At 44.0% G+C, this 23,782-nt stretch overlaps 1 protein-coding gene across 1 annotated transcript in view; it reads right to left on the reverse strand.

The window, feature by feature from the left end:
* Positions 1-23,782, reverse strand: part of LOC145409656 (glutamate receptor ionotropic, kainate 4-like) — a 107,859-nt gene that overhangs the window by 43,392 nt on the left and 40,685 nt on the right. Inside the window, exons 9-17 of the mRNA XM_080280007.1 lie at positions 22,415-22,465; positions 21,606-21,713; positions 18,483-18,636; positions 14,693-14,813; positions 7,894-7,990; positions 6,159-6,276; positions 5,825-5,894; positions 4,049-4,129; positions 267-521 (exon numbers count right to left, since the gene is read on the reverse strand). Of these exons, the coding sequence (XP_080136133.1) occupies positions 267-521; positions 4,049-4,129; positions 5,825-5,894; positions 6,159-6,276; positions 7,894-7,990; positions 14,693-14,813; positions 18,483-18,636; positions 21,606-21,713; positions 22,415-22,465 (1,055 nt within the window). The remainder of the gene's footprint in view (positions 1-266; positions 522-4,048; positions 4,130-5,824; positions 5,895-6,158; positions 6,277-7,893; positions 7,991-14,692; positions 14,814-18,482; positions 18,637-21,605; positions 21,714-22,414; positions 22,466-23,782) is intronic.

Raw genomic sequence — 23,782 nt, forward strand, 5'->3', positions numbered from 1 at the left:
TCCATCTGTCTCTCTAAATTCATCCTTCCATCTGCCGTTCTACCGTCCCTTTTCCCAGCTTTTCCTCCAGTGCATTTCTCTCTATCATCCCTCTTCTACAATCCCTGTCTACCTCTACTCCCATCCCAACACCTCTTTCTCTCCTACCATCCCTTTTTGCCTCTACTCCCTCCCCACCACCTGTTTCTCCTTCCATCCCTATTACCCCCTACTCCCATCCCACAACCTCTCTCTCTCCTCCCATCCCTACCCCTCCACCAATCTACCCTTTGGCTTCCACTGCTCCGTCAGCGCAGCATCGAGTCATCATGGACCAGAAGAGCTCCAGCACAAGAGAGATGGTCCCCAGAGTTGCCCCTGTCAGGAACAAGTAGAAGCAGGACTGGAGCAGGATCAGGTCCATCTTCTTCTGATCCTCAACCACCCATGCCCTTGTGCCCTGCTGATTACTAGTACATTTGGACACGTAGTACTGTGCCTTGATGTGCTCCAGGATGCCAAAGTAACGCAGCCACTTCAGTCTGAGAAAAGAAAGAAGGGGAGGAAATACTGAAGGGTATCTGCTGGTAAGAAAGTAGCCTACGGTGACACGTACAAGCAAATTTGCCAGTGGAAAAGGAAAAGAAAATGTGTATGGGGTGGATGCAAGATAGGGGTTCAGGACTTCCGGGGCAGGAGAACCCCCTTTTTAGCTTCTGTTGGGTGGATGCAAGGTAGGGGTTCAGGAGTTCTAGTGTAGGAGATCTGAACCCCCATATAAGCTTCTACAATCCCATTACGTATTTCTTATTCACTTCCAGCCACCTCAGGACTGTTTTAGTACACTTACAAGAGACTTACTATACTGGGAGGGTATTTTATATAAAATCCCCGTAAGTGCAAAAAATCTATCCCAAGGTAAAGTCGTGTGGGGGATTACAAGAACATAATACCAAAGGGATTACTATGTTACGTGTACATTTCACAGGTATTATGGAGTACCTCTTTGTGGAGGGTATGGCTTATGAGGTAGAACTGAGAATTTTGAAGGATTAAGTGATATTTTAGAAGCTGAAGTGTGCATTTATGACAAGGGATTATGGTTATGATGATGATGATGATGATTCTTTCCGTTCACAATCTTTATAGTTAGGCTTCACAAATAAAAGAAATTATAGGTGAAAAGTAAAATGTGTGTGTGTGTGTGTGTGTGTGTGTGTGATGGCATGAGTCAGGAGGAAGGAGGAAAGATAAAAGATGTAGTAACTATTTATCTTTCATTAACATTTTTGTGGTGATAGTTAATTGCATTCCACCCTGTCAATATTATGCACAGGGATCCACTTCAGACTCTGGTGAAGAATGATGAGTTTTGTGAAAGCCCAGTACTAATGCGTTTCTGAAAGCCAACCAGGAAGGGAAATACATGGCCTATTTTTACTTTCTTCATTTTCTTATTATGAGTGTTTTGATATTTTCCATGAGCCGAAAATTTAAAGGAGATTGTTAGTGTTACTGAAGGAGGGAAGGAAGATGAGTAAGAGGAGATGAGTGAAGGCTGGGGAAGAAACAGCGTAATTTTAGATAAGGATGTGGATTTTTGGAAAGATGTGACGTGTGATAATTTACGAGAGAGAGAGAGAGAGAGAGAGAGAGAGAGAGAGAGAGAGAGAGAGAGAGAGAGAGAGAGAGAGAGAGAGGTTACCCTCACAGAAACACATCTCACAAACACCTACCAGATAAAGTCCACGTACGGGAATAGTATTAATAACATACAGGTATTAAATCCAGGTCACCTTTCCCCCTAAGTTCTTCATTTTGGCGACGTCTTAAAGGGTATATCTTCTTACTCCCAGACATTTTATTCGGTTTAAGAAAGAATTTTACGAACTACAGAAGTTAGGTAGTCTTTGTTAATTCCTTTACTACTATGGGTCTCTTTCTAAATAAAATCGACTGGTAGCATAAAGTACAAATAAAATACAAAAGACTATCATTATGGAGAACGTATAAGCGCCTCGACTGCTAAAGGGAGATCAAAGATAGGATGAAAATGGTGATAGGGAGCTGGTTGTGGGAGGGGGAGAGGTGGGAATTAGGAGGGAGATGAGGAGGGGGAAAGGGAAATGGCGAGGAGGGGTAGGGGTGGGGAGATGAGGAAGGGAAAGGAAGTGGTGAGGAGGTGTTGGGATGGGGAGATGAGGTGGGAAAAGGGAAGTGGTGAAAAAGGGTTAGGGGGGTAGGATGGGGTAGGGGAAAGGGAAGTGGTTTGGAGGGGTTGGGGTGGGAAGACGAGGAGGGGTCGGATTAGGGAAAGGGGGAGAGGGGGTATAGACAGCTGCCAGCCCTCCTGTTTCACACCCCTACCTTCATATCGCCGTCAAAATGGCCTCAGTATAATTCAATAGCTAGTCTGGCATCGCGGAAAATTGGAACAACGCTGCCTGTGTGTGTGATTCCCTTTCTCGGGCACGTTTTGTCTCTGCTTTGTCTGTCTGTCTGTCTGCCCCCCCCCCTCTCTCTCTCTCTCCTAGGCTCTTCTGGTAACGCTGCAGATGTGATTGTCTTTATACTCGTGCTCCACATTCCTCCGTCTAGTCGTAAATAGCTTGTGTCCTGAATCCCAGTTGAGTAAAGGATTCTGACCCTTAAGGCAGCACGCAATTTCAGTTTCGTTAAAGATATACTGTCTGAACGATTTTTTTTTTTAAGGATGAGAGACTACCAGGAAGAGACGAAAAAAAAATATTATTCCTTCCTCACTATTAGTAACATCAAGTTCTATCGCCTCGCCTGCTTTTCTTTCACTGTACTTGGATATGTCTCGTGAATCGCATGCAAATGGTACTGATAATACAATTCCCTCGCTTCAATGACGCCTTTTTTGTTATTGACAGGGACGCCTTCACGTGGTGGTATCGATATGAATAGGTGACTCTGCAGGATGATTATGTAAACGTCCCCCAGCTCCCTGCCTATATCCCGAAAGGAGAATGGTTGACTGCTGGAAAGGGGAGATTCAGCCTGCAGTCCACCGAGATCACATTCAGATGAACCTGGGGCTATAGCTACAACCACTACTACTACTACTACTTCTGTCGATTATAACCAAATTAGGAAAGATATCTCGTTGTAAAGGAACTGATTAATTTGATATCTAACTATATTATATGCAGGTGAACAAATTTTTGTATGTCATAAGTTTGGTTAGCACCTTTAAGAGAGAGGTGGGGAAAAAAAAAAAAACAGTCTCTCCATTCCAGGTCTAGAAACTGATGTTTTGTTTTTGTTTTTGTTCAAATAAATCAACAGGTGAGATAATTAATGGTTTAAGTACTAATAGGTGTAAGTACTAACAGGTGAGACTAATTATGGTGTAAGTAGTAGGAGATGAGACTGATAATGGTGTAAGTACTAACAGGTGAGGCTACTAATGGTGTAAGTACTAACAGATGAGGCTATTAATGGTGCAAGTTACTAACAGGGGAGGCAAAGTGAACCATGTAAGGATTAAGAGCTTGAGTACTAAGGGTGTGAGCACTAAGGATGTAAGTATTAAGGGTGTAAGGACTAAGGGTGTAAGTAATAAAGGTGTAAGTACTAAGGGTGTAATACTAAGGGTGTAAGTACTAGGGGGGTAAGTAATAAAGGTGTAAGTACTAAGGGTGTAAGTACTAAGGGTGTTAGTACTAAAGATGTAAGTACTAAGGGAGTAAGTACTAAAGGTGTAAGTACTAAGGGTGTAAGTACTAAGGGTGTAAGTACTAAGGGTGTTAGTACTAAAGGTGTAAGTAATAAGGGTGTAAGTACTAAGGGTGTACGTACTAAAGATGTAAGTACTAAAGATGTAAGTACTAAGGGTGTAAGTACTAAAGGTGTAAGTACTACGGGTGTAAGTACTAAGGGTGTAAGTACTAAAGGTGTAAGTACTAAGGGTGTAAGTACTAAGGGTGTAAGTACTAAAGATGTAAGTACTAAGGGTGTGAGTACTAAGAGTGTAAGTACTAGGGGTGTAAGTGCCAAGGGTGTACGTACTAAGGGTGTCAGTACTAGGGGTGTAAGTACTAACGCTTTCGAGATCTGCTTGTGTACGGGTGAGTTTCTCGGGAAAGGCCAGGCGTCCAGTCCACCTATGAGGTTGTTGCGGGACCTGGGGGAACATAGCACCGCATAGCATAGTTTAGCATGGCATGGCATAGGGTGGTGCAGCATGGTGTAGCATAGGACAGTATAGAGTAGTTCTCTAGGAAGAGCCACGCGTCCAGTTCACCGACCATGTTGCGTAACCTGGGGAAACAGCATACCGTGAAACAATACTGTATAGCATAGCATAGCACTGCATAGCACAAAGTAGTGTGCTTCTGAAAAGTTTCTCGGGAATGGCCAGGAGTCCATTTCACTCATCACTGTGCTTCAAGTTTCCGCAACAGAATGGCACAGCACACCATATTATAGCGTGTAATAACACTGCGTAATGTTATGAAGTATGCCAATGCTTAGCACAACTTTGTACTGTAGAGAACAGTATAACGTAGTGTAGTGTTATACAGCATATCATAATATAGCACAGTGTAGTGTAATGCAGTGAAGCACAGGACGGCATAGTGTACTGCAGTGTAGTATAACATGATATATTGTAATGCCGCATAGAATTACCCGACAATGTAGGACAGGATAAAAACTGGAGGCAAAATACCCCGTTTCAGTTGTTTACATTGTGAACGTTCTTTTTTTTTTTAATTGAAACCCAATCTTGCTTGGCAGCTGGAAACACCTTGGTTAGAACGTGGCCAAATGAAACACTGGGGTTTTCCTCCAGTTCATATCCTGCCCTGAATGATTTTCCATCCACACTACATTACCAGCATCATTCCACCTACGACCCTATCAGTCCAGTTTTTTCTAGTTGTGCTACCTTCAGAAATTTTTTGTCAGCTTAGAACGGACGTCTCATACTAAACTGGAAGTCTACAACTCACCTCACAGGTTTTAAAAATCTCTCCAAAGTTGATCCAAACTGTTTGCAGGTAGAATCAATAAAATGAAAAAGACGTAATCGTAGCGAAGGGGTTAACCTGCTTTCAAATTAATATAACAGAAAGTAACAAGTTCTTCGGATTTCTGGTTATTTCTGTATTTTACTTTATATTAAATCCCAGAGTGCAGCCCCGGCCGTAAATGTAAAAAATAGCCTCAAGCCTCCCCAGTTGCCGACACGCTTTTAACAGATATAATACGATTCCTTGAAATGTGACGCTGAGGCAGACCCGCAGGTTGGGATGGAAGAGGGGGTCCTTTTCCCCCTATTCACTACCAGAAAGATGCTGGAGTCCTTTTTCTGTGAACGTCGGTGATTTATGTGAACCTGTGTGGTGGGGGAGGGAGGGGGAGTGGATCCATCACGTCCACGGCCACCTGTTGCCACGGACGCGAGGCTGTGGTGTGGCCTAAGGGACCAGGGATGTTGGTTTGGTCCTTGATTATAATGCACACTGACCAGCACCAGACCATCGGGTAGCGCGTATCATGGGCATCCAGTACGTGTCATAGGAGATCTAAACCTGCATCCAATCTCACCTACACTCCACCTAACCTGTATTCGACCTCACCTACATTCGACCTCTCTTGCACTCAGCCTCACTTTCTTTCAACCTTATCTCCACTCATCATCACTTTTTCTCAGCTTTGTCTATACTCGGCTTCCTCTGAAACTCATCTCACACTCGGTCTTACCTTCACTCGACCTCACTTACACTCGACCTCATATGCATTCGATTTCACCTCCATTCGACCTCAGCTACACTCGACCTCACCTCCAGTCAGCCTCACCCGCACTCGACCTCACCTGTAGTATCGGCATCGACCTCCTCCCGCTTCAAAGTCCAATGATCGACCGTAGGATGAACTGAGGGTGTCTGAGGGAGAGAGAAAAAAGGATGTGTTTGAGAGAGAGAGAGAGAGAGAGAGAGAGAGAGAGAGAGAGAGAGAGAGAGAGAGAGCGGAAGAAAGATAATAAGATATAGATAAATGAAATATTTTGCGATAAAGCAGACTACTTCCTAATCAATTGCACACACACACGCACGCGCACACACACACACACACACACACACACACACACACACACACACACACACACACACACACACACACACACACACACACACACACGCACTTACCAACAAAGGCCCACTTTCCAACAGCCACACCCTTGAAGAACTCCTGAGTATCTAGGAAAGAGGCGTTGTGCACCTCCAGTCTGGCGGCCAGGGCTTGGAAAGAGGCACGATCCGACTCCTGAGAGAGAGAGAGAGAGAGAGAGAGAGAGAGAGAGAGAGAGAGAGAGAGAGAGAGGGTAACATGTTAGAACACATTATATATCTGTTATAGGGTATTCACTGTTGCTTCTCCAGTTGACAATAGAACAGGGAGACGGGGAGATGGTGAGGGGAACAGAATGTACGAGAGGAAGGGAGAGAGACAGACTGAATGGGTAATGTGAGAGAGACAATGAAAAGCAGGATAGGTCTAGAGAGAGAGAAAGGGAGGATAGAGAGTGAGAGATGGAAATGGGAGAGGGAGAACAGGGTAGAGAAAGAGAGAAAAGGGAAGGGAGAGAGAAGGTGAAAGTGGCGAGAAAGACAGAGAGGAATATATGGGAGAGAGAATTAGAGAGCGAATAATTGGAAGTGAGATGGAGAGGAAAACAGGCAGATCTGAAGGAAAATGAGGGAGAGAGAACGAGATGGATAGGGGACAGAGGGGAGAAGGATAAATGAGAATGATGGAAGGAAAGATAGGAAGGAAAGAGATATGTAAGGTAACGGGGAGGTGGGAGTACGGGAAGGATAGGTAGGTAAATGGAAGAAAGGAGGGAGGAAGGGAGAGAATGAAAAAGAAGGATACGCTGGAAGGATGGACGAGGTAAGGGAGAAAAATTACGGAAAGGAGGATGGGATGAAGGAAATGGAAAGGATGGATGAGCCACAGGGAGAGTGAAGAATCTAACACGAATGTAGAAAGCACGGAGGGAGTGAAGTAGGTAGAAATAGGTAGCAGTAGTAGTAGTAACAGCAGTAGCAGAAGTAGCTGTAGTAGTAATAGTGGTATCTGTAACCCTAGGTCCGTCTGAAAGGGAGAATATACTAAGAGTGGAATGATGGAAATGAAAAAGAAGGCGGGAATGGAAAAGGTATAGATGTATGCATTAAGAAGCCTAATAAACAGGAAGAGGAAGGGGACGAATAAGAGGAAGTAAGTATGCACCTGTTGAATATAGTATGAAGGGAAGTCAGTGTGAAAAAGAGTGAAATCGAATTATTAAGAGTGAAAACAAAATGAAAGGGATTTCGTGGTGAAGAATGAGGGCTGGGAAAGGGAAGAATATATATTTTTTTTTGTCGCAAACTTTACCAATTAGCAGAATCCTTTCGCAGAGCATTTTAAAACTCAAGCTTTCTCTGTCTGTCTGTCTGTCTGTTTCTCTTTCTCTCTCTCTCTCTCTCTCTCTCTCTCTCTCCTCCATATTTCCCCAGTCCTGCTTCCTCTCTCCTGCTTCTTCCCACTCACCTTCACCTTCCCCACTCATGTCTACCCTCCTCCTCCCTCTTAGTCACTCTTACATCCTTTCCCTCAGCCTCTCTCCCCCTCCCTCATCCCCTCTCACCCTCCCCCTCTCCATCACTTTCTCCCACTCACACTCTCTCCCACTCACCCCCACTTCCTACTAACCACTCACCCTCCCCTTCCTCCTCTGTCCCCCACTCTCCAGTTCCACCCTCTTTCTTTCACCCTCCACTAACATCCACCACTCTACCCCTGTCCCTCCCTCCTCCACTAACCTCCACACTCTCTCTCTCTCCCTCCCCCCTCTACAAAACTCCACCATTCTCTCCCCCCACTCGCCCCACTCACGGTAATCATGGTCTGAGTGGGGGAGTGCAGCTCAGTGACAGGGATGACGCTCTCGTTGGCTGACAGCTGTTCGTGGCTGTCTATTGCGGCGGTGAACCTGGGGAGATAGATATATTAATCGACAGACTGATAGATACATACAGTGGTAGAGAGACTGGTAGATAGATAGGCAAATATAAACTGAGAGACAGGAATGCACAGATAGACAGATATATTAATAGACGAATATGTATGTATGTATGTATAGATAGATAGATAGACTGACAGACAATTAGATAAATAGACAGACAGGTGAATAGACAGATGGACAGACAGACACAGATGACCAGACTAATAACAGATAAGTAAATAAAGAAGATAACTGTTTTCTCATTTAAGCCTTTCACTACCAAAACGTCTCGTGACATTTATGGGTATGTGTGCTTCTCCAGACGATTTTATTTATCTTAACGATGTGGAGGGGTTAAGCGAAATCATTATTATTAACTCTATCACAAGTAAAGGTTTTCTCTAAGTTTAAATTAATCGTCTGCTGACAGCCTGATTAAAAAAAAAAAAAGTACATTGTGATGATGAAGGAGTTACACGGACTGGAAAGCACATCATCATCAACATCATCATCATCATCATTATCATCATCATCATCATCATCCAACTCCAAATTCCCACCTAATAGACTGGGTAATAAAAAGACCCAGTAACCTCAGAATTAACCCTAGACTGACACGAAGCTCCACTTTGATCTCATTCTTTATACTGTATCATCATGGGGGAAAAACGCCGTGGGTCTCACAGCCTCACTCACTCTCCTACGAGTACATAGGGAAAGTAATATCCAAACCCTGAAGTACGAAAAGAATGTCCTCAGTTGTATTTATCAGGATACAGTAAAACCATAACATTAATGGTTTCATAGCGTGGTGAAGGAGGGTTGACCTAAAATGATTGTGCTGAGTCTACACGCTTCATCTAACGTACATTTAAACCAATATCCCTCCTTCATTATGCTATATATTTCTTTCTTAATTTCCTTTACTTTTAAATATTTTCTTTTTATTATTTCCTTCGTCTTGTTTTTCTTCCTGGCGTCTATGTGAGCAAGCAAACCGCGGGCCATTTGCACGCAGCATGCAAATGGTCTCGCCTTCCCATTATTGTATTTCATAGCATGGACATCTGATGCCCACGCACGTCCGTACGCACGCGCACGCGCACGAGCACACACACACACACACACACACACACACACACACATGCCCATGTGTTCCAGGATTTTTCCTTTTCATAATTTCCCCTCCATATTTCCCTTTTCTATGTTCCTCTTTCCATGCTATGTTCTCCTTGCCATGTTTTCCTTTTGCATGTGTTCAATTTCCATGATTTTCTTTCCCATGCGCCACCATCATTCCCTAAACTGGTTGTGTAATCCAGGCTAAGAATCTTCGACAGGACAACATACATTCACCATTCTAAAGGCCTTTGTTATCATGCTGACGTGTTCAAGTCCTGGTCATATAATGGTTGCTCTCCAGTCTGCTCGATCTTGTGCAACATTCCTGATTAGTCTCTTTACCATAAGTTCTCTAAGTATTAATTCATCCCATGTCTTCTTACACCTGCTTCTTACCTGTCTGCCTTCATGTGGACTGTAGCACCAGTCGAGCAGGGCAGTACTCCCGAGGTGGATGGAAAGCTGATGACAGGGAGTGCTGGAGCTCCCGTTTCATCAGCCCTCAGGACTAGTTCCTGACCATCCCCCTTTGCTGAACTTTTTCAGTGTCTCAGTTACACAGAGAGTAGGCCAGCATGCTCTCCAGTACAAATTTCTCTATCTATCTTCACCAAACTACATGCACAGTACACACTACACTTCCTATTCAAAATTTACCAAAATGGCGTCAGTTCACCCAGCCTCGGAGTCCCCAGGGGGGGGGACCATAAATGCCCCCGCCATCTGCCCCTCTCCCGGTGACGACTCGAGGTGCCTGGAACCACTGTCTGACTCTCTTCTTCTTCATTTCTGCAACATTCGCGGCCTTTCATCTAACTTTCGCTCTGTAGAGCACCACCTCTTCTCCTCTAAACCTCACCTTCTTTTTCTAACGGAGACTCAGCTGTCTGAGGCAACTGACAGCAAACCCTTTTCTGTATCCTCCTACTTTCTCTATACTCATTTCAAAGCCAAAGGTGGCTGTTGTGTATACATACGCAACGACTTATCTTGCTCTCGTGTTCCTGAACTTGATTCTTCTGAATTCTCCACTCTCTGGCTTCGGCTTTCCTGTCATTCTCTGACTAAATATATCTGTGCTGTTTACTTATCCCCTAATTCTACTGACTATCAAAAATTCTTCGACTATCTTACTTCTACGATGGAACACATTCTGTCCATTTCTCCTTTCTCTGAAATCTCCATTCTTGGAGATTTCAATGTTCACCACCACCTTTGGCTCTCCTCTCCTTTCACGGATCCACCTGGTGAACAAGCCTACATCTTTTCTATCCTTAATGACCTAGAGCAGCTTGTACAGCACCCTACCCGTATCCCTGACCGCCTTGGAGAGAGCTCCAACATACTTGACCTCTTCCTCACAACTAATCCTTCTGCTTACTCTGTTAATCTTTTCTCTCCGTTGGGCTCCTCCGATCACAGCCTTATTACCTTAACCTGTCCTATCGCTCCAGTACGGCCTGCGGACCCTCCAGGGAAACGTCGTCTCTGGCATTTTGGAGCTGCGGACTGGGAGGCCCTCAGGCAGTACTTCTTTGATTTTCCCTGGAATGATTATTGCTTCCATGGCCGTGAGCCATCTGAGTGTGCCTTGCGCATTACGGAGGTTATTCTCTCGGGCATGGAAGCATACATTCCTTTCTCATATCCTTTGACTAACGCAAGAAAGCCTTGGTTTAATCACGCTTGTTCTAATGCTGTCCGCAACAAGGAGAAGGCCTACAAAAGGTACCGGAGCCAAACCACCCCTGAATCACATCATCTTTACGTTTCTGCCCGGAATCGTGCTAAGTCTGTTCTTCGCTCTACTAAAAATAATTTCATCCATACTAAATGCTCTCAACTCTCCAACTCGAATTCTTCCCGCTCCTTCTGGCACCTTGCCAAAAATCTTTCTAACAACTTTACCTCATCATCCTTCCCTCCTCTTTTCTACTCTGATGGTTCTGTAGCTATTTCTTCTACTGATAAAGCAGATCTCTTCGCACAGACTTTCTCCTCCAATTCCACCTTAGACGATTCCGGTGCTGTTCCTCCATCACTTCCTCCTCTGACTTCCTCATGGCTGACATTAAAATTTCTTCAGTTGATGTATTTTCTGCCATTACTGGCCTCAGTACTAACAAGGCATATGGGCCTGATGGGGTCCCTCCTGTTGTTCTCAAAAACTGTGCTTCTGTGCTTACACCCTGCCTAGGCAAACTATTTCGCCTTTGTCTGTCAACTTGTACCTTTCCTTCTTGCTGGAAGTTTGCTCTCATTCAGCCAGTCCCAAAGAAGGGTGACCACTCCCAACCCTCCAACTATCGTCCAATTGCTTTAACGTCCTGTATTTCAAAAGTTTTCGAGTCAATTCTTAATAAAAAAATTTTAAGGCATCTTTCCTATCACAACCTTCTTTCCGATCGTCAGTATGGGTTCCGTCAGGGACGCTCCACTGGCGATCTTCTCACCTACCTTTCAGACTCCTGGTCATCCTCCTTTCGGGACTTTGGCGAAAGCTTTGCCATTGCACTTGACATCTCAAAGGCTTTCGATCGAGTCTGGCATAAATCTTTAATTTCCAAACTGCCCTCCTACGGTTTCTATCCTTCTATCTGTACCTTCATCGCTAGCTTCCTTTCTGGTCGTTCTATAGCTGCTGTCGTAGACGGCCATCGTTCTTCTCCTAGATCTATCAACAGTGGTGTTCCTCAGGGCTCTGTCCTATCACCAACTCTCTTCCTTTTATTCATCAATGATCTTCTAAGCTGTACATCTAACCCTATCCACTCATACGCTGATGACTCCACCCTTCACCTTTCCATTCGGTTCCCGCAACGCCCATCTCAACAGTTACTTCAAGAAACAAGGGATGAGGCTATGGCACACCTAATGTCTGACTTGGCTAATATCTCTGACTGGGGTAAAAATAATATGGTTGTCTTTAATGCTTCTAAGACTCAGTTCTTACACCTATCAACCCGACAAAATCTTCCACAGGTATACCCACTAATGTTTAATAATATTCAGATTAATCCTGCATCATCCTTGAACATGCTGGGGGTTTCATTTACTCGGGACTTATCTTGGAAAGATCATATTACATCTCTTGTAAAATCTGCTTCCAAGAGATTGGGTGTGCTAAGCCGACTCCGCTCTTTCTTTACCCCTGCACAATTGTTGACTCTATACAGGGGTTTTATCCGCCCCTGTGTGGAGTACAACTCTCATATGTGGGGAGGCTCCCCACATACAGCTCTTCTCAATAGGGTGGAGTCAAAGGCTTTTCGTCTCATTAACTCTCCTCCTCTTACTGACTCCCTTCAACCTCTGTCTCTTCGCCGCACTGTTGCATCTTTATCTCTTTTCTATCGCTACTTTAATGGTCACTGCTCCTCTGAACTGTCTGCTTGCATTCCTCCACCTCTACGACGGGCGCGTAGCACCCGTCTGGCAGCAAACTCTCATCCCTTTTCTGTCCAACTCTCTAATGCAAGAGTTAACCGTTACTCCCAGTCTTTCATTCATGCAACAGGTCAGCTCTGGAACTGTCTCCCTCTGTCTGTATTTCCTCCTGCCTATGATCTCCAGTCTTTCAAACGCAGTGTGTCCAGGCATCTCAAAATGATCGGATCTTGAATTTGGCTCTCTATTGTATTTTGTTTTTCTCTTGGAGGGAACTGTTACTGCAGGCTCATGGCCTTTGGTTCCTTCTTCCTCGCATAAAAAAAAAAAAAAAAAAAAAAAAAAAAAATTACCATAATCTTCCTCATCCAGTTCATCTCTTCCATCCCTTCCACATGTCCGTATCATCTCAGTCGTTCCGTCCGCATCCCGCCACTAATACACTTTATATCAAACCGCTCCCTGACTACTACACTATCCAACCTGTCCCTCACTGCTGCACTATCCAACCTGTCCCTCACTGCTGCACTATCCAACCTGTCCCTCACTGCTGCACTATCCAACCTGTCCCTCACTGCTGCACTATCCAACCTGTCCCTCACTGCTGCACTATCCAACCTGTCCCACGGCGAGGCACTGTTCATCCATCTCTCAATCCTCATCTTAGTTCACTTAAACATGATATCCTCACATTTTCCTCTCCACTTTTCACTGCCATACAACATCGCACTTCTCACGCAAACAGCAAACATTTTACATTTTGTGTGAAATGAAGGTCCTATCATTGTGAGGAGAGGCAGCACTTCATTATAACTTCTTCCGACCACTTCTAATTACATCAGTGGAGTTAGCCTTTGCTCCACCCTTGGCACTGATCATATATACCTTGCAGCAAAGTTCCTCCACACACTCCACGGAAACACCCACCCACATCAATGCCATCCACACCAACGGTATTTATATAATTCCCAAAGCAAGTCATTCCAACGGTATTAATATCATTCCCAATACATATGTCATACCAAATTCACAGAGTTTTGTAACCTATCACCCCAGCTGCTGTATCTCCTGTGTACCCATCTGTTACAGCAATTACAAGGAGTTGAGTTCCTACCCATATCTTTCCAACGATGGTATAGTTGTTAGCATACTCAACTCGCTATACTTGTCCCTTGAGTCTAGAGTAGGGAGCCCAAAATGTGGCAAAGATTTAAGGAGGACGCTGGTAGTATGTCCTTTCATATGGTGTAGATGTTGACACAGTGTTAGTTCTACAGAGGGTATATACAGACTCTGATACACACAAACACAGCCACAACAACACTACACACAAACACATGCATCGCCCTCCCACCACACACCTCTTTACCATTTATATTCCAGCTATAGTACTCTCTCTCTCTCTCTCTCTCTCTCTCTCTCGTAATGACGATAAATGCCAGGACATACTAGTGAACCTGACCTGAGTTAAGACCTGGGGTGATGAGTGACCTCCAGCCAGGTAAAAGTTACTGATAAATGGCAGGTAAAGTTTTGATTATGGTCTTTGTGTATTAACTGGGCTTATGGGATTAATGGGGATTACGGGGCCGAGAGAAGGATTTTGTGACTTTTATGAGGGAGAGAGAGAGAGAGAGAGAGAGAGAGAGAGAGAGCGAGAGAGAGAGAGAGAGAGAGAGAGAGTGTGCTCCTAAAGTTTGAGAGCCACTACAAAATTATTCATAAATTTTTTACTGTCGTGCTGCGTCCGCTGTGACCTGAAAAATACACAACTGAATAAATACATAAACTCTGCATCCAGTTCCCGCAAAAGATTCCAACATTTCGGACACTATTTTTTGGGGGGGAGGGGTACAGCTTTGGGTATGGGTGTCCTTCCTGTTAAGATAAATGAAAATTACGAAAGATAGATGATCGTAAAGTTATCTGTGAATCTGGCTCTTGGAAAGATGTGTTCAGTACCATTGACATGAGCGGCATAACACTGCAGAACACAGGAGAACAAACCGAGCAGTGCAGAACAGAACAAGCCAAACTCAACCCAACCTACCCTAACGACATAACCTAACCTCCCCTGCCGTAATCTAATCAAACCAAATCTATCCCAACTAAACCGCACTTCAACTAACGAAAGGTACCGTAACACCTGCGCTATGGTAACTTAGCCACTTGTATGGTCACCTTGGCATGGCGATGAAGGCAGTGATGTGTCCCTGGTAGACAGCGTCCAGCACCAGCGACATGACCAACACAGAGAACAGGAAGAGGCGGCCAGGGAACTGTGGCGGCAGGTGTTTGACCCCTGGGCAGGTGAGGCGAGAGGAAAGGTGACAGGTGGCGTATGGAGTGACAAGGGAAACGGGAGAGAGACGGTTGGAGAATTACAAAGAGAGAGAGAGAGAGAGAGAGAGAGAGAGAGAGAGAGAGAGAGAGAGAGAGAGAGAGAGAGAGAGAGAGAGAGAGAGAGAGAGAATGGGTGTGGTAATGGAGTGTGAGAAAATGGTCAGGTGGAAAGAGGAAATAGTCTGGGTGGTATGGGAAAAACAATGGTCTGTTTCAAAATACTTTCCATGCAGTACATGAAGAAGGAATGAGCACACACTGCCTTCATATACCTGGCGTGTCAGGGCACATGTTAAAAAGTGAAGTTAGGTAAAATGTGTAAAATTTGTGAGACAGGTAACACAGTGGGTGGGTTGTGTTAAGGTGGGGACACAGTGGGTGGGTTGTGTTAAGGTGGTGACACAGTGGGTGGGTTGTGTTAAGGTGGGGACACAGTGGGTGGGTTGTGTTAAGGTGGTGACACAGTGGGTGGGTTGTGTTAAGGTGGGGACACAGTGGGTGGGTTGTGTTAAGGTGGTGACACAGTGGGTGGGTTGTGTTAAGGTGGGGACACAGTGGGTGGGTTGTGTTAAGGTGGGGACACAGTGGGTGGGTTGTGTTAAGGTGGAGACACAGTGGGTGGGTTGTGTTAAGGTGGTGACACAGTGGGTGGGTTGTGTTAAGGTGGGGACACAGTGGGTGGGTTGTGTTAAGGTGGTGACACAGTGGGTGGGTTGTGTTAAGGTGGGGACACAGTGGGTGGGTTGTGTTAAGGCGGGGACAGAGGCGGTGCTTCAACAGTCCCTGGACATGACATGACACTTAAGGCTTCAAAATCTTTGCTGAGCCCGAGTTGCACATAATATTGCTTGTTTACGTTTATATCTTTACTCACACGGCTAAGAAACACTAATTAACCAACCTGACAGTTTTTAAAAGATATAATAGGACCCCAAAATGCAACTTCTGACACTAAATACTAGTAACGATGCAGAAACATGTTTATTGTAAAAAGTGGTGGAGATCCCTTATGACTACAATCCTCTGAAATGACATACAGCAGGCCCGTGTTCTCGCTATTAATCTTACACAGTGCATCTAGGTATTCTCTTTTATGCTATTTACCGCATATCGTCTTAACAACAAAGAGAATATTAATGTGGCATATGCATATAAACCTGCTCTCTTCACCAACCACTCTCTTCTACACCCTGTCTCTTGTACGCCACCAGGGGGGTTCGGCAGCCAGGGTAAGGCTTCACACTTTACATGCAAATGCCTCCCTTTCACATGTTCTCTCTCTCTCTCTCTCTCTCTCTCTCTCTCTCTCTCTCTCATGCACGAAGTTGGAGAAGTTGGAGAAGTTGACTCATTTCCACGGTAAGCAGGCAAGTGCGTGAATACAAATGAATACAAAGGAGTACAAAGGAATGCCAACAAACAGATACAATGGTCTATTCGAGGCTAAGGAGTAAATTGTGTGTGTGTGTGTGTGTGTGTGTGTGTGTGTGTGTGTGTGTGTGTGTGTGTGTGTGTGTGTGTGTGTGTGTGTGTGTGTGTGTGTGTGTGTGTGTGTGTGTGTGTGTGTGTGTGTGTGTGTGTGTGTGTGTGTGTGTGTGTGTGAGGTTTTGTCGTACTGTGCATTGCAGAAAATTTCCAGTACATGCAAAGCTAATTACCTGCGGCAAAAACAAAGACTTAAACAAAAAAGAAATCAGATGTTGTACCTACGAAGCATATTTTTCCGTCTCTTGTCAAAACTTTCATTCTTCCTTGTGCTGTTTTCATATTTTAGACCCAAATTTCCAGCCCTGCGCCTCCTTCATCTAGCCCCTACGTCTTCCTCTTTGACCTACCTTCTCCTCCAAGCTGTGACTACCCCCTTCTTCATGAAAGTTTCTACTCTTGTCACCCTCCCAGTTTTCCTCCCTCCTTCAGCTAGCTCCTCTTTTCTCCCGATAATCCCCCTTCTCAAACCTCTAAATCTTCTCCCAGCTCCATCCTCCTTTTTGTAGTTTATTTTAGTTTTTAATATTCTCCTGCAAGCTTCATATTCCTTTCAGCTTTCAGCCTCTCCTCTTAGCTTCAGCCTCCTTCTCCTAGTTTTAAGTCTTCTCCTTCAAGCCCCATATTCCTCTCATCTCCCAGGCTCTCTTCCTAACTACAGCCTCTTTCTCCCACCTATAAATCTTCCCCTCAAAGCTCTCAGCCCCTTTCTTCAAGATGTAATGTCTTCCCCCAGCTTCCTACTCCCCTCATGTCCCCACTCCTCTTTCCTCTTTCAGCCATCGCCTCTTTTCTTACCTGCCATGGCTGTCCCAAAAACATGACTCCCAGCGACTTAGGATTCACAGCGGTCAAAGTTTTCCAGCGGCAAATTCTCTCTCTCCCTCCCTCTCTCTCTCTCTCTCTCTCTCTCTCTCTCTTTCTCTCTCTCTCTCTCTCTCTAGGGGTGCCAATAAGGGCTAAGGGGAAGAAGGGGTAGTGGTGGAAAGTCAATTACTCCATCATCTTAATTTCTCTCAGAAAGTATTGTCTGAACATTTACCAAAACCTTAATTGGGAAGTACATTGACGCTCTTACACGCACGCACGGACATAGATAGACAGACAGGCAGGAAGGCAGGCAGGCAGGCAGGGAGGCAGACAGACAGACAGACAGACAGACAGACAGACAGACAGACACACACACACACACACACACACACACACACACACACACACACACACACGCGCTACACAAATGTAACACTAATATGAAATGGCAATGGAGTTTGTAAGAAGTATATTTTCAGTAGTTATTATGAAAACGAGGCAGTCAAGATAACAATCACATTACGCCCAGGCTGGTGCAGAAAACCGAGAGAGATAATAATCACGGTACTAGCAAGTCTAATTAAGTGTCCAGGTGTGCGTAATTAATTAGCGTGTGTGTCAGCCAACACAGCTCACACTGCAACATTTCACTCGCCAACGGACATCTTGCAAATGAAATAATTCGCATGAGAGTACGGTCATTACGGTGCTGCAGGCGATAGTTGTTCCCTGTTTTGTATACCTATTCATAGTCGCATCAGTACTAGTATCCAAATCATCTAACGTCAAAGGATGTAATTAGGCAAAGAGTGTGTTGAGGGAGACTGATATAAGTTAACACTCTCATCATTAAATCCTGGTCAAGACAACATTAGTATTTTTCCTAGAGAAGGTCAAACTATTTCATTCGTCAGAGTGAGTTATACGTTTGTGAAAGTGACTTATATTGTCTTTAAGTGGAGTGGTAAGTGGTCATGTAATAATTCCATTCCCCTCTAAGTTGACACAGGCAGATGAAAGAAGAATCTGAAAAACGTAAGAGGAATGAAGAGGGAAATGAACGGACGATATGTGGTGGAAGAGACGTGGTGAAAGAAGGAGTAAATAACGTGAAGAAATTGAGAGAAGCACGTCAGTGCAAAATGAGGGCACAGAGAAGAATGAGCAGAAGGAATGAATACCATATTACGAGGATAATAACAGTGCATCTATCACCAACTAAATTTATACATTTAACCATATGCCCAAGTATCATTCTGCCTATCTTCCTGACTATCCATCTGCCTATCTATCTATATCTTTCTCCCCTCCACTCGTCCCTCTCTGTACTCACACTGGGCCACGACGGTTTTGCAGGCGCTGAAGAAGACTGGTAAGAAAGGCTGTGGCTGTGGGTATCGGTGAGGCAGTAAGACCTGACAGGCCTTCGTGATGGCCGTCAGCACCAGACCACACCAGATTAGCACCACCAACAGCACCCCGTACACCTGGAGCAGAGAGAGGCGAGGGTGAAGAATAACAAGAATATGAAGAAACAGCTTACAAAGAGAAGAAACAGGATTAATGGACATCGACTGCACAGCGATTTGTGATGCAGGCAGTTTTTTTTTAACTCTCCCTGGGTCCGGCCTCGAAGCGCCACTGTTACTGAGTTACTGACTTACTGAGCAACTAATCTGAAATTATCTCGTTGAAGCCCCTCTAAAGCCTCAAGTATACCCCTAGATGATTCCTGCAGGCTACATCATTGAAGGCCATTTTGGAGAGCTTGTTAGACTTTTTTTATGGCCCTTTTTCAGCTAAGAGTTCCGAGACAAGCGGGTAGGACTTCCTGTAATATATTATCTTGTTTTTATTTGAACAATTTGTATTATATTTTGGCTAATACAGGTTTGAGGTAGCCTTTCCTCAGAGGGTCCGGCAGCAAACAGCAGGTATGTTCTCGTAATCAAGTCTCAGTTTACCCCTAGAATAAAACACACAACAATTCAACTAACATCCATCCAGTTGCACAGCTGCGGGAGAAGGAACATGCGAGAAAGAGCTTTATCCAAGAGTATGGCAAGACAGGGGAATGGAATGAGGCAGGTCAGAGTAGAGTGGAGAGGATCAGTAAAGGAGGTTGGCTGGTTGAAAGAGAGAGAGAGAGAGTTACACAGACGCTCGTTATTGCTTATGTCTATTCTTCTCTCAACCCTCCTTCTTTCCTCCTTTCCTTCTTCTAGTTTCCTTTAAACTGTTTCTTCTTCTTTCCTTCATCATTCCCTCTCCCTTTCTCCCTCCCTCATTACTTCATCCCTTCTTTCCTCTTGCCTCTCTCCTTCTCCCTAATTCTCTTCCTCCTTCCTTCCTTCCCACATCCCTTTTTCTTCTTTCCTTCCTTCTTCCTTCAGTCTATAATTTCTTCCTTTTCTCCCTTTCCCTAGTAGCCTAGTCCTTCTCTCCCTTCCTCACCCTACGTTCTCTCCTCCTCCTTCGTTTCTTCCTCCTTCACGCCATCATTCTTTCATCCTCTTCTCCCTCTTTCTTCCTCTTTTATTAATTCATCCTTCCTCCTTCCTCCCTCCTCTCCTTCAATTTACCTAATGAGCGTTGTCCCAAAACTTTCTCTTCCATCTTCTGTTTACTCATCCCTGATTTTTACTTTACCTCCATATTTATTAACTTACTTTATTTTCGTTTATACCACAGCCTCAAAAAATATTCCAGTATATCGTGTTTTAATTATGTTACGTAATTCTTACTCTTCTTCATCATATACAAATGTCTGAAAAAAGTCTTCATTCATTTTGCAGAAGATCCACCAACATGTCACCCCCGCTGTTCACCTTTTTCATCATCATCATCATCATCATCATTATCATCATCATCTTCATCTTCATCATCATCAACAACATTGTCATCGTCATCATAGCATTACTCCCATCCTGAAAGAGACAGCCTTGGCATGTATTTATTTAGGACGGTGGGTACTTGTGCTGAATGGTTGACATGTGTAGCAATAATAACAACTTGACCTTAGGAAACAGACATTAAGGTTTATGTCCAGTCTCTCTCTCTCTCTCTCTCTCTCTCACACACACACACACACACACACACACACACACACACACACACACACACACACACTTCCCTCTCTCTCTCTCTCTCTCTCTCTCTCTCTCTCTATTACCGCATCACCTCTTCACAGTCTGGTCCATTCCGGCCACTTCCTATCCACCTGGCCAATCAAGGTGAGTAGAAATTGATTCAGGTGAGGCCTTCAAAAGTTGTGCCAAATCTGCCTTATCAGTGCAATTGTTTCTGATATATGACACTTGAGAATGTTTAGCTCCTTCAGTTTTCTTTAGGTACATTTAATAGCACTACTACTACCACTACTACTTTACTACTACTACTACTACTACTGCTACGAGTCAGCTAATGCCTTGAGTAGAAGTGTATAAAATATTAGTCCCATGCGTACTGTGATTATTTCAGGATTTATCAATTTTGGTCTTTGAAAACTACGTGGAATGAGTGGGGACAAAATTGGCAACACGTTTCAGGAATGTGGCGGTCAGCAGGTCATGACCAGAGAAGCATTTCCTCTTCCTCCTCTTCGCTCTTCTTCCGTCTTCCTACTCTTCTCTTTCTTTATTTTGACTCACAGGAATATCTTTACCTCAGACCAAGCCATTTCCTTTAAACCTCTTGGTGTTGACCTGAGGCTGTTAAAAGTTACGCCCCATTACCGTTACTTTCTATGACCCCATTATCTGCTACTTGTACGTCGTCATTCCCTTCTCCTCCTTCCCCACCTTTACTTCCTCTTCTGTCTTTTTCCCCCCGACCTCTTCCTTCTTCGTCTCTTCCTCCTCTAGTCTTCCTTCTGACCTTTTCTTCCCTTTCTTTTCCTCCCCCATCCCTCCCTTCTTCCTCCTCCTTCTCTCCCTTCTTCCCTCCTCCTCCTCCTCCTCCATCCTTCACTTAATTCTCTGTGTGTATTCTTCTTTCTATCCTTCCTCCTCCTGCCTTCTCTTCCTCCAGTATTCATCCTTGTTGTTTTCCTTCTTTTCCCTTCCTCTTCACCTCACTTCCGTTTTCCTACTCATCTCATTTTTATTTTTTGTGTGGCTTTCTCCCTTTCTGCTCCCTTTCCTTTTCTCTCCCTTTTATTTTGTTATTCTTCAATGTCTTCTTCTGTTCAGTGAATCCTTCCTCCCCCTCCTCCTGCCATCCTTTCTCCCTCCTTCCCCTTTTATTCTTTCTTGTGTCCGTCCCCTCTCTCTCTCTCTCTCTCTCTCTCTCTCTCTCTCATTCTCCTTGTCTCTTTGTAAATACGGAATCGAGAGTTCACAAGTCAAAGTCAGAAGCGGCAATGGAATCTAGACCCCGCTGGAGAGAGAGAGAGAGAGAGAGAGAGAGAATGTGTGTGTGTGTGTGTGTGTGTGTGTGTGTGTGTGTGTGGACTAACCTCAGGACTATATATTTGCAGCATTAGGAAAGGGTTGATGCTGGGCCGTGGAGCAGCTGAGGTGATGATGACTGGATTCTCACTCACCCACTCACTAAAGTCAATCACCTGCAAGAGAGAGAGAGAGAGAGAGAGAGAGAGAGAGAGAGAGAATGCCACACCTTGGACTGATGAGGTAAAGGTGAGGTACATTGGCTAAAATCAAAGGTAACCATGATTTTTCCTCTGATAATAGCGTCAGTCAGATTTCACCTGTCTATCCATAGCCAGACGCCTTAATCCGGTAAGGGGTGGCCACAAAGAAATCGCCTCCATGTCGCCCTGTCCCCTGCCATTACGCTGCCCCCCCCCTGAACTCCTATTTACCTATTAATTTAATCTGTTATTGCACCAACCTTATTTTCAAAGTAACTATCTACAGTTATACTTTTCATATGCCTGTTTGTCTGTGTACCTGTCTATCACTATCTATCGGTCTATCTATCAGTCTGGCTATATTTCTGTGTCTACTCTGCATATTCTACTTATCTACCTGTCTGTCTGTCTCCCCGTCTGTCTAACTTTTTTGCATGTCTATGTGTCTTTCTATCTATCTCTCTATGTACCTATCCCTCTATCTATCTATCTACCTATCTATTAATTAATCTATATATGGCTGTCTATCCATTTATATACCTATGTATCTATGTATCTACCAATCTATCTACCTTTATCTATTAATATGTATATGCTTATCTATCAACTATTTATTTATTATCTATTTGCGTGCCTATCTATTTATCTATCTATCTAGCTATCTATTCACTCACCTCTCTGCTCTCCTTTGTGGGGGTGAAATCCATAGGGCTGAAGTCTATTTCCTGAAAAGAAAAAGGAATTGAGAGTGAAAATATCCTGACTATATAGAAAGTATTTATCCACAAAGGGAAGAAGAGGCGAGGGAGGGAGAGTGCAAGAATGTAGGCTTCAATAGGAATACGAAAATGAGAGTGTAAGAGCTAAATTTTAAGAATAAGAGTGAGAGAGAGCGCAAGAATAAGAGTGTAAGAATCATGGTGCAAGAATAAGAGTGTAAGAATCATGGTGCAAGAATAAGAGTGCAAGAATGAGAGTGCAAGATTAAAAGTGCAATAAGAGTGCAAGAATAAGAATGCAAGAAATAGAGTGCAATAAGAAGAGTTCGAGAGTAATTGTGAAAGAAAAAAGATTGGAAGAATAAGAGGTGAGGGATCAGTTCTGTATGAGACAGTCCTATCATGTGTTTAGTATGGACGGTGGGTGTTAGCGCTGAAGTGGTGACATGTGGAGGTGTATGGTACGTAGAAGGACAACTGGGCCTTAAGGAACGGGATACTGAATCTATGCCCAGAGTAGGACGCGTAAAAAATAAAAGAAAGAATCATTACATGGAGTTAAATTGAAAGTGGAGGAAGGAAGAACATAATGGCTTGGACTTTATGCCTAACGACCCCACGTAGGTCAATAAAGCAGGCAATTTAGGGATGATATAAACTTCTGGTGTTTGATGAAGTATAACACAAGAGCTGCCCCGGCCATGAGTGGGTTAATGATGAGAATATTAATACTCACAGCTTCCTATGCTCACTCTTATCTGATCAAAATTATCAAACCTTAGTAGTAATTAAATACTAAAGTTGTCCCGGTCATGAGAGGATAAATAGTGAGAGCTATGTAAGTCAGAGGCGGTATTCATGAAGTTTCTTGAGTTGAACTTGTGCATAAGATTGTTTGTGTGTTCTTCTATTTCTACCCATACAACTACCCCAAAATTCACAGCCAAACTACAATGAAAATTATAAAGAAATATATGACAGGAAAAAACATTATTTCTAGGATAATTAACCGCTTAGGAGACTTGGGGGGGTATTCTAGTTTGGTTAGAAAGCTTACTAACGCTTCCTCTTTACCGATTTATTTTTCATTCTGCTCCGTTACTGTATTCTGGTGTGTTAGTCATGCAATTTATGTCGATGCTGAGAAGACATGAGAAGCAAACCAGTGTATATTAATGAGTAGCTTGGAAAATAAATCGTTACGGAAGAGGTGTTAGGGAGTCTTCTTACCCTACGAGAATTCTGGTATTGATTCTCACAGACTAAAATCCTTCATGAATACGGCCCCAGACTCCTATGACTCACTCTCAGCTGAATAAAATC

Source organism: Coenobita brevimanus, chromosome 82, assembly GCF_032717465.1.
Source record: "Coenobita brevimanus isolate Jiangsu-jjx chromosome 82, ASM3271746v2, whole genome shotgun sequence".
NCBI classification, from domain to species: domain Eukaryota; kingdom Metazoa; phylum Arthropoda; class Malacostraca; order Decapoda; family Coenobitidae; genus Coenobita; species Coenobita brevimanus.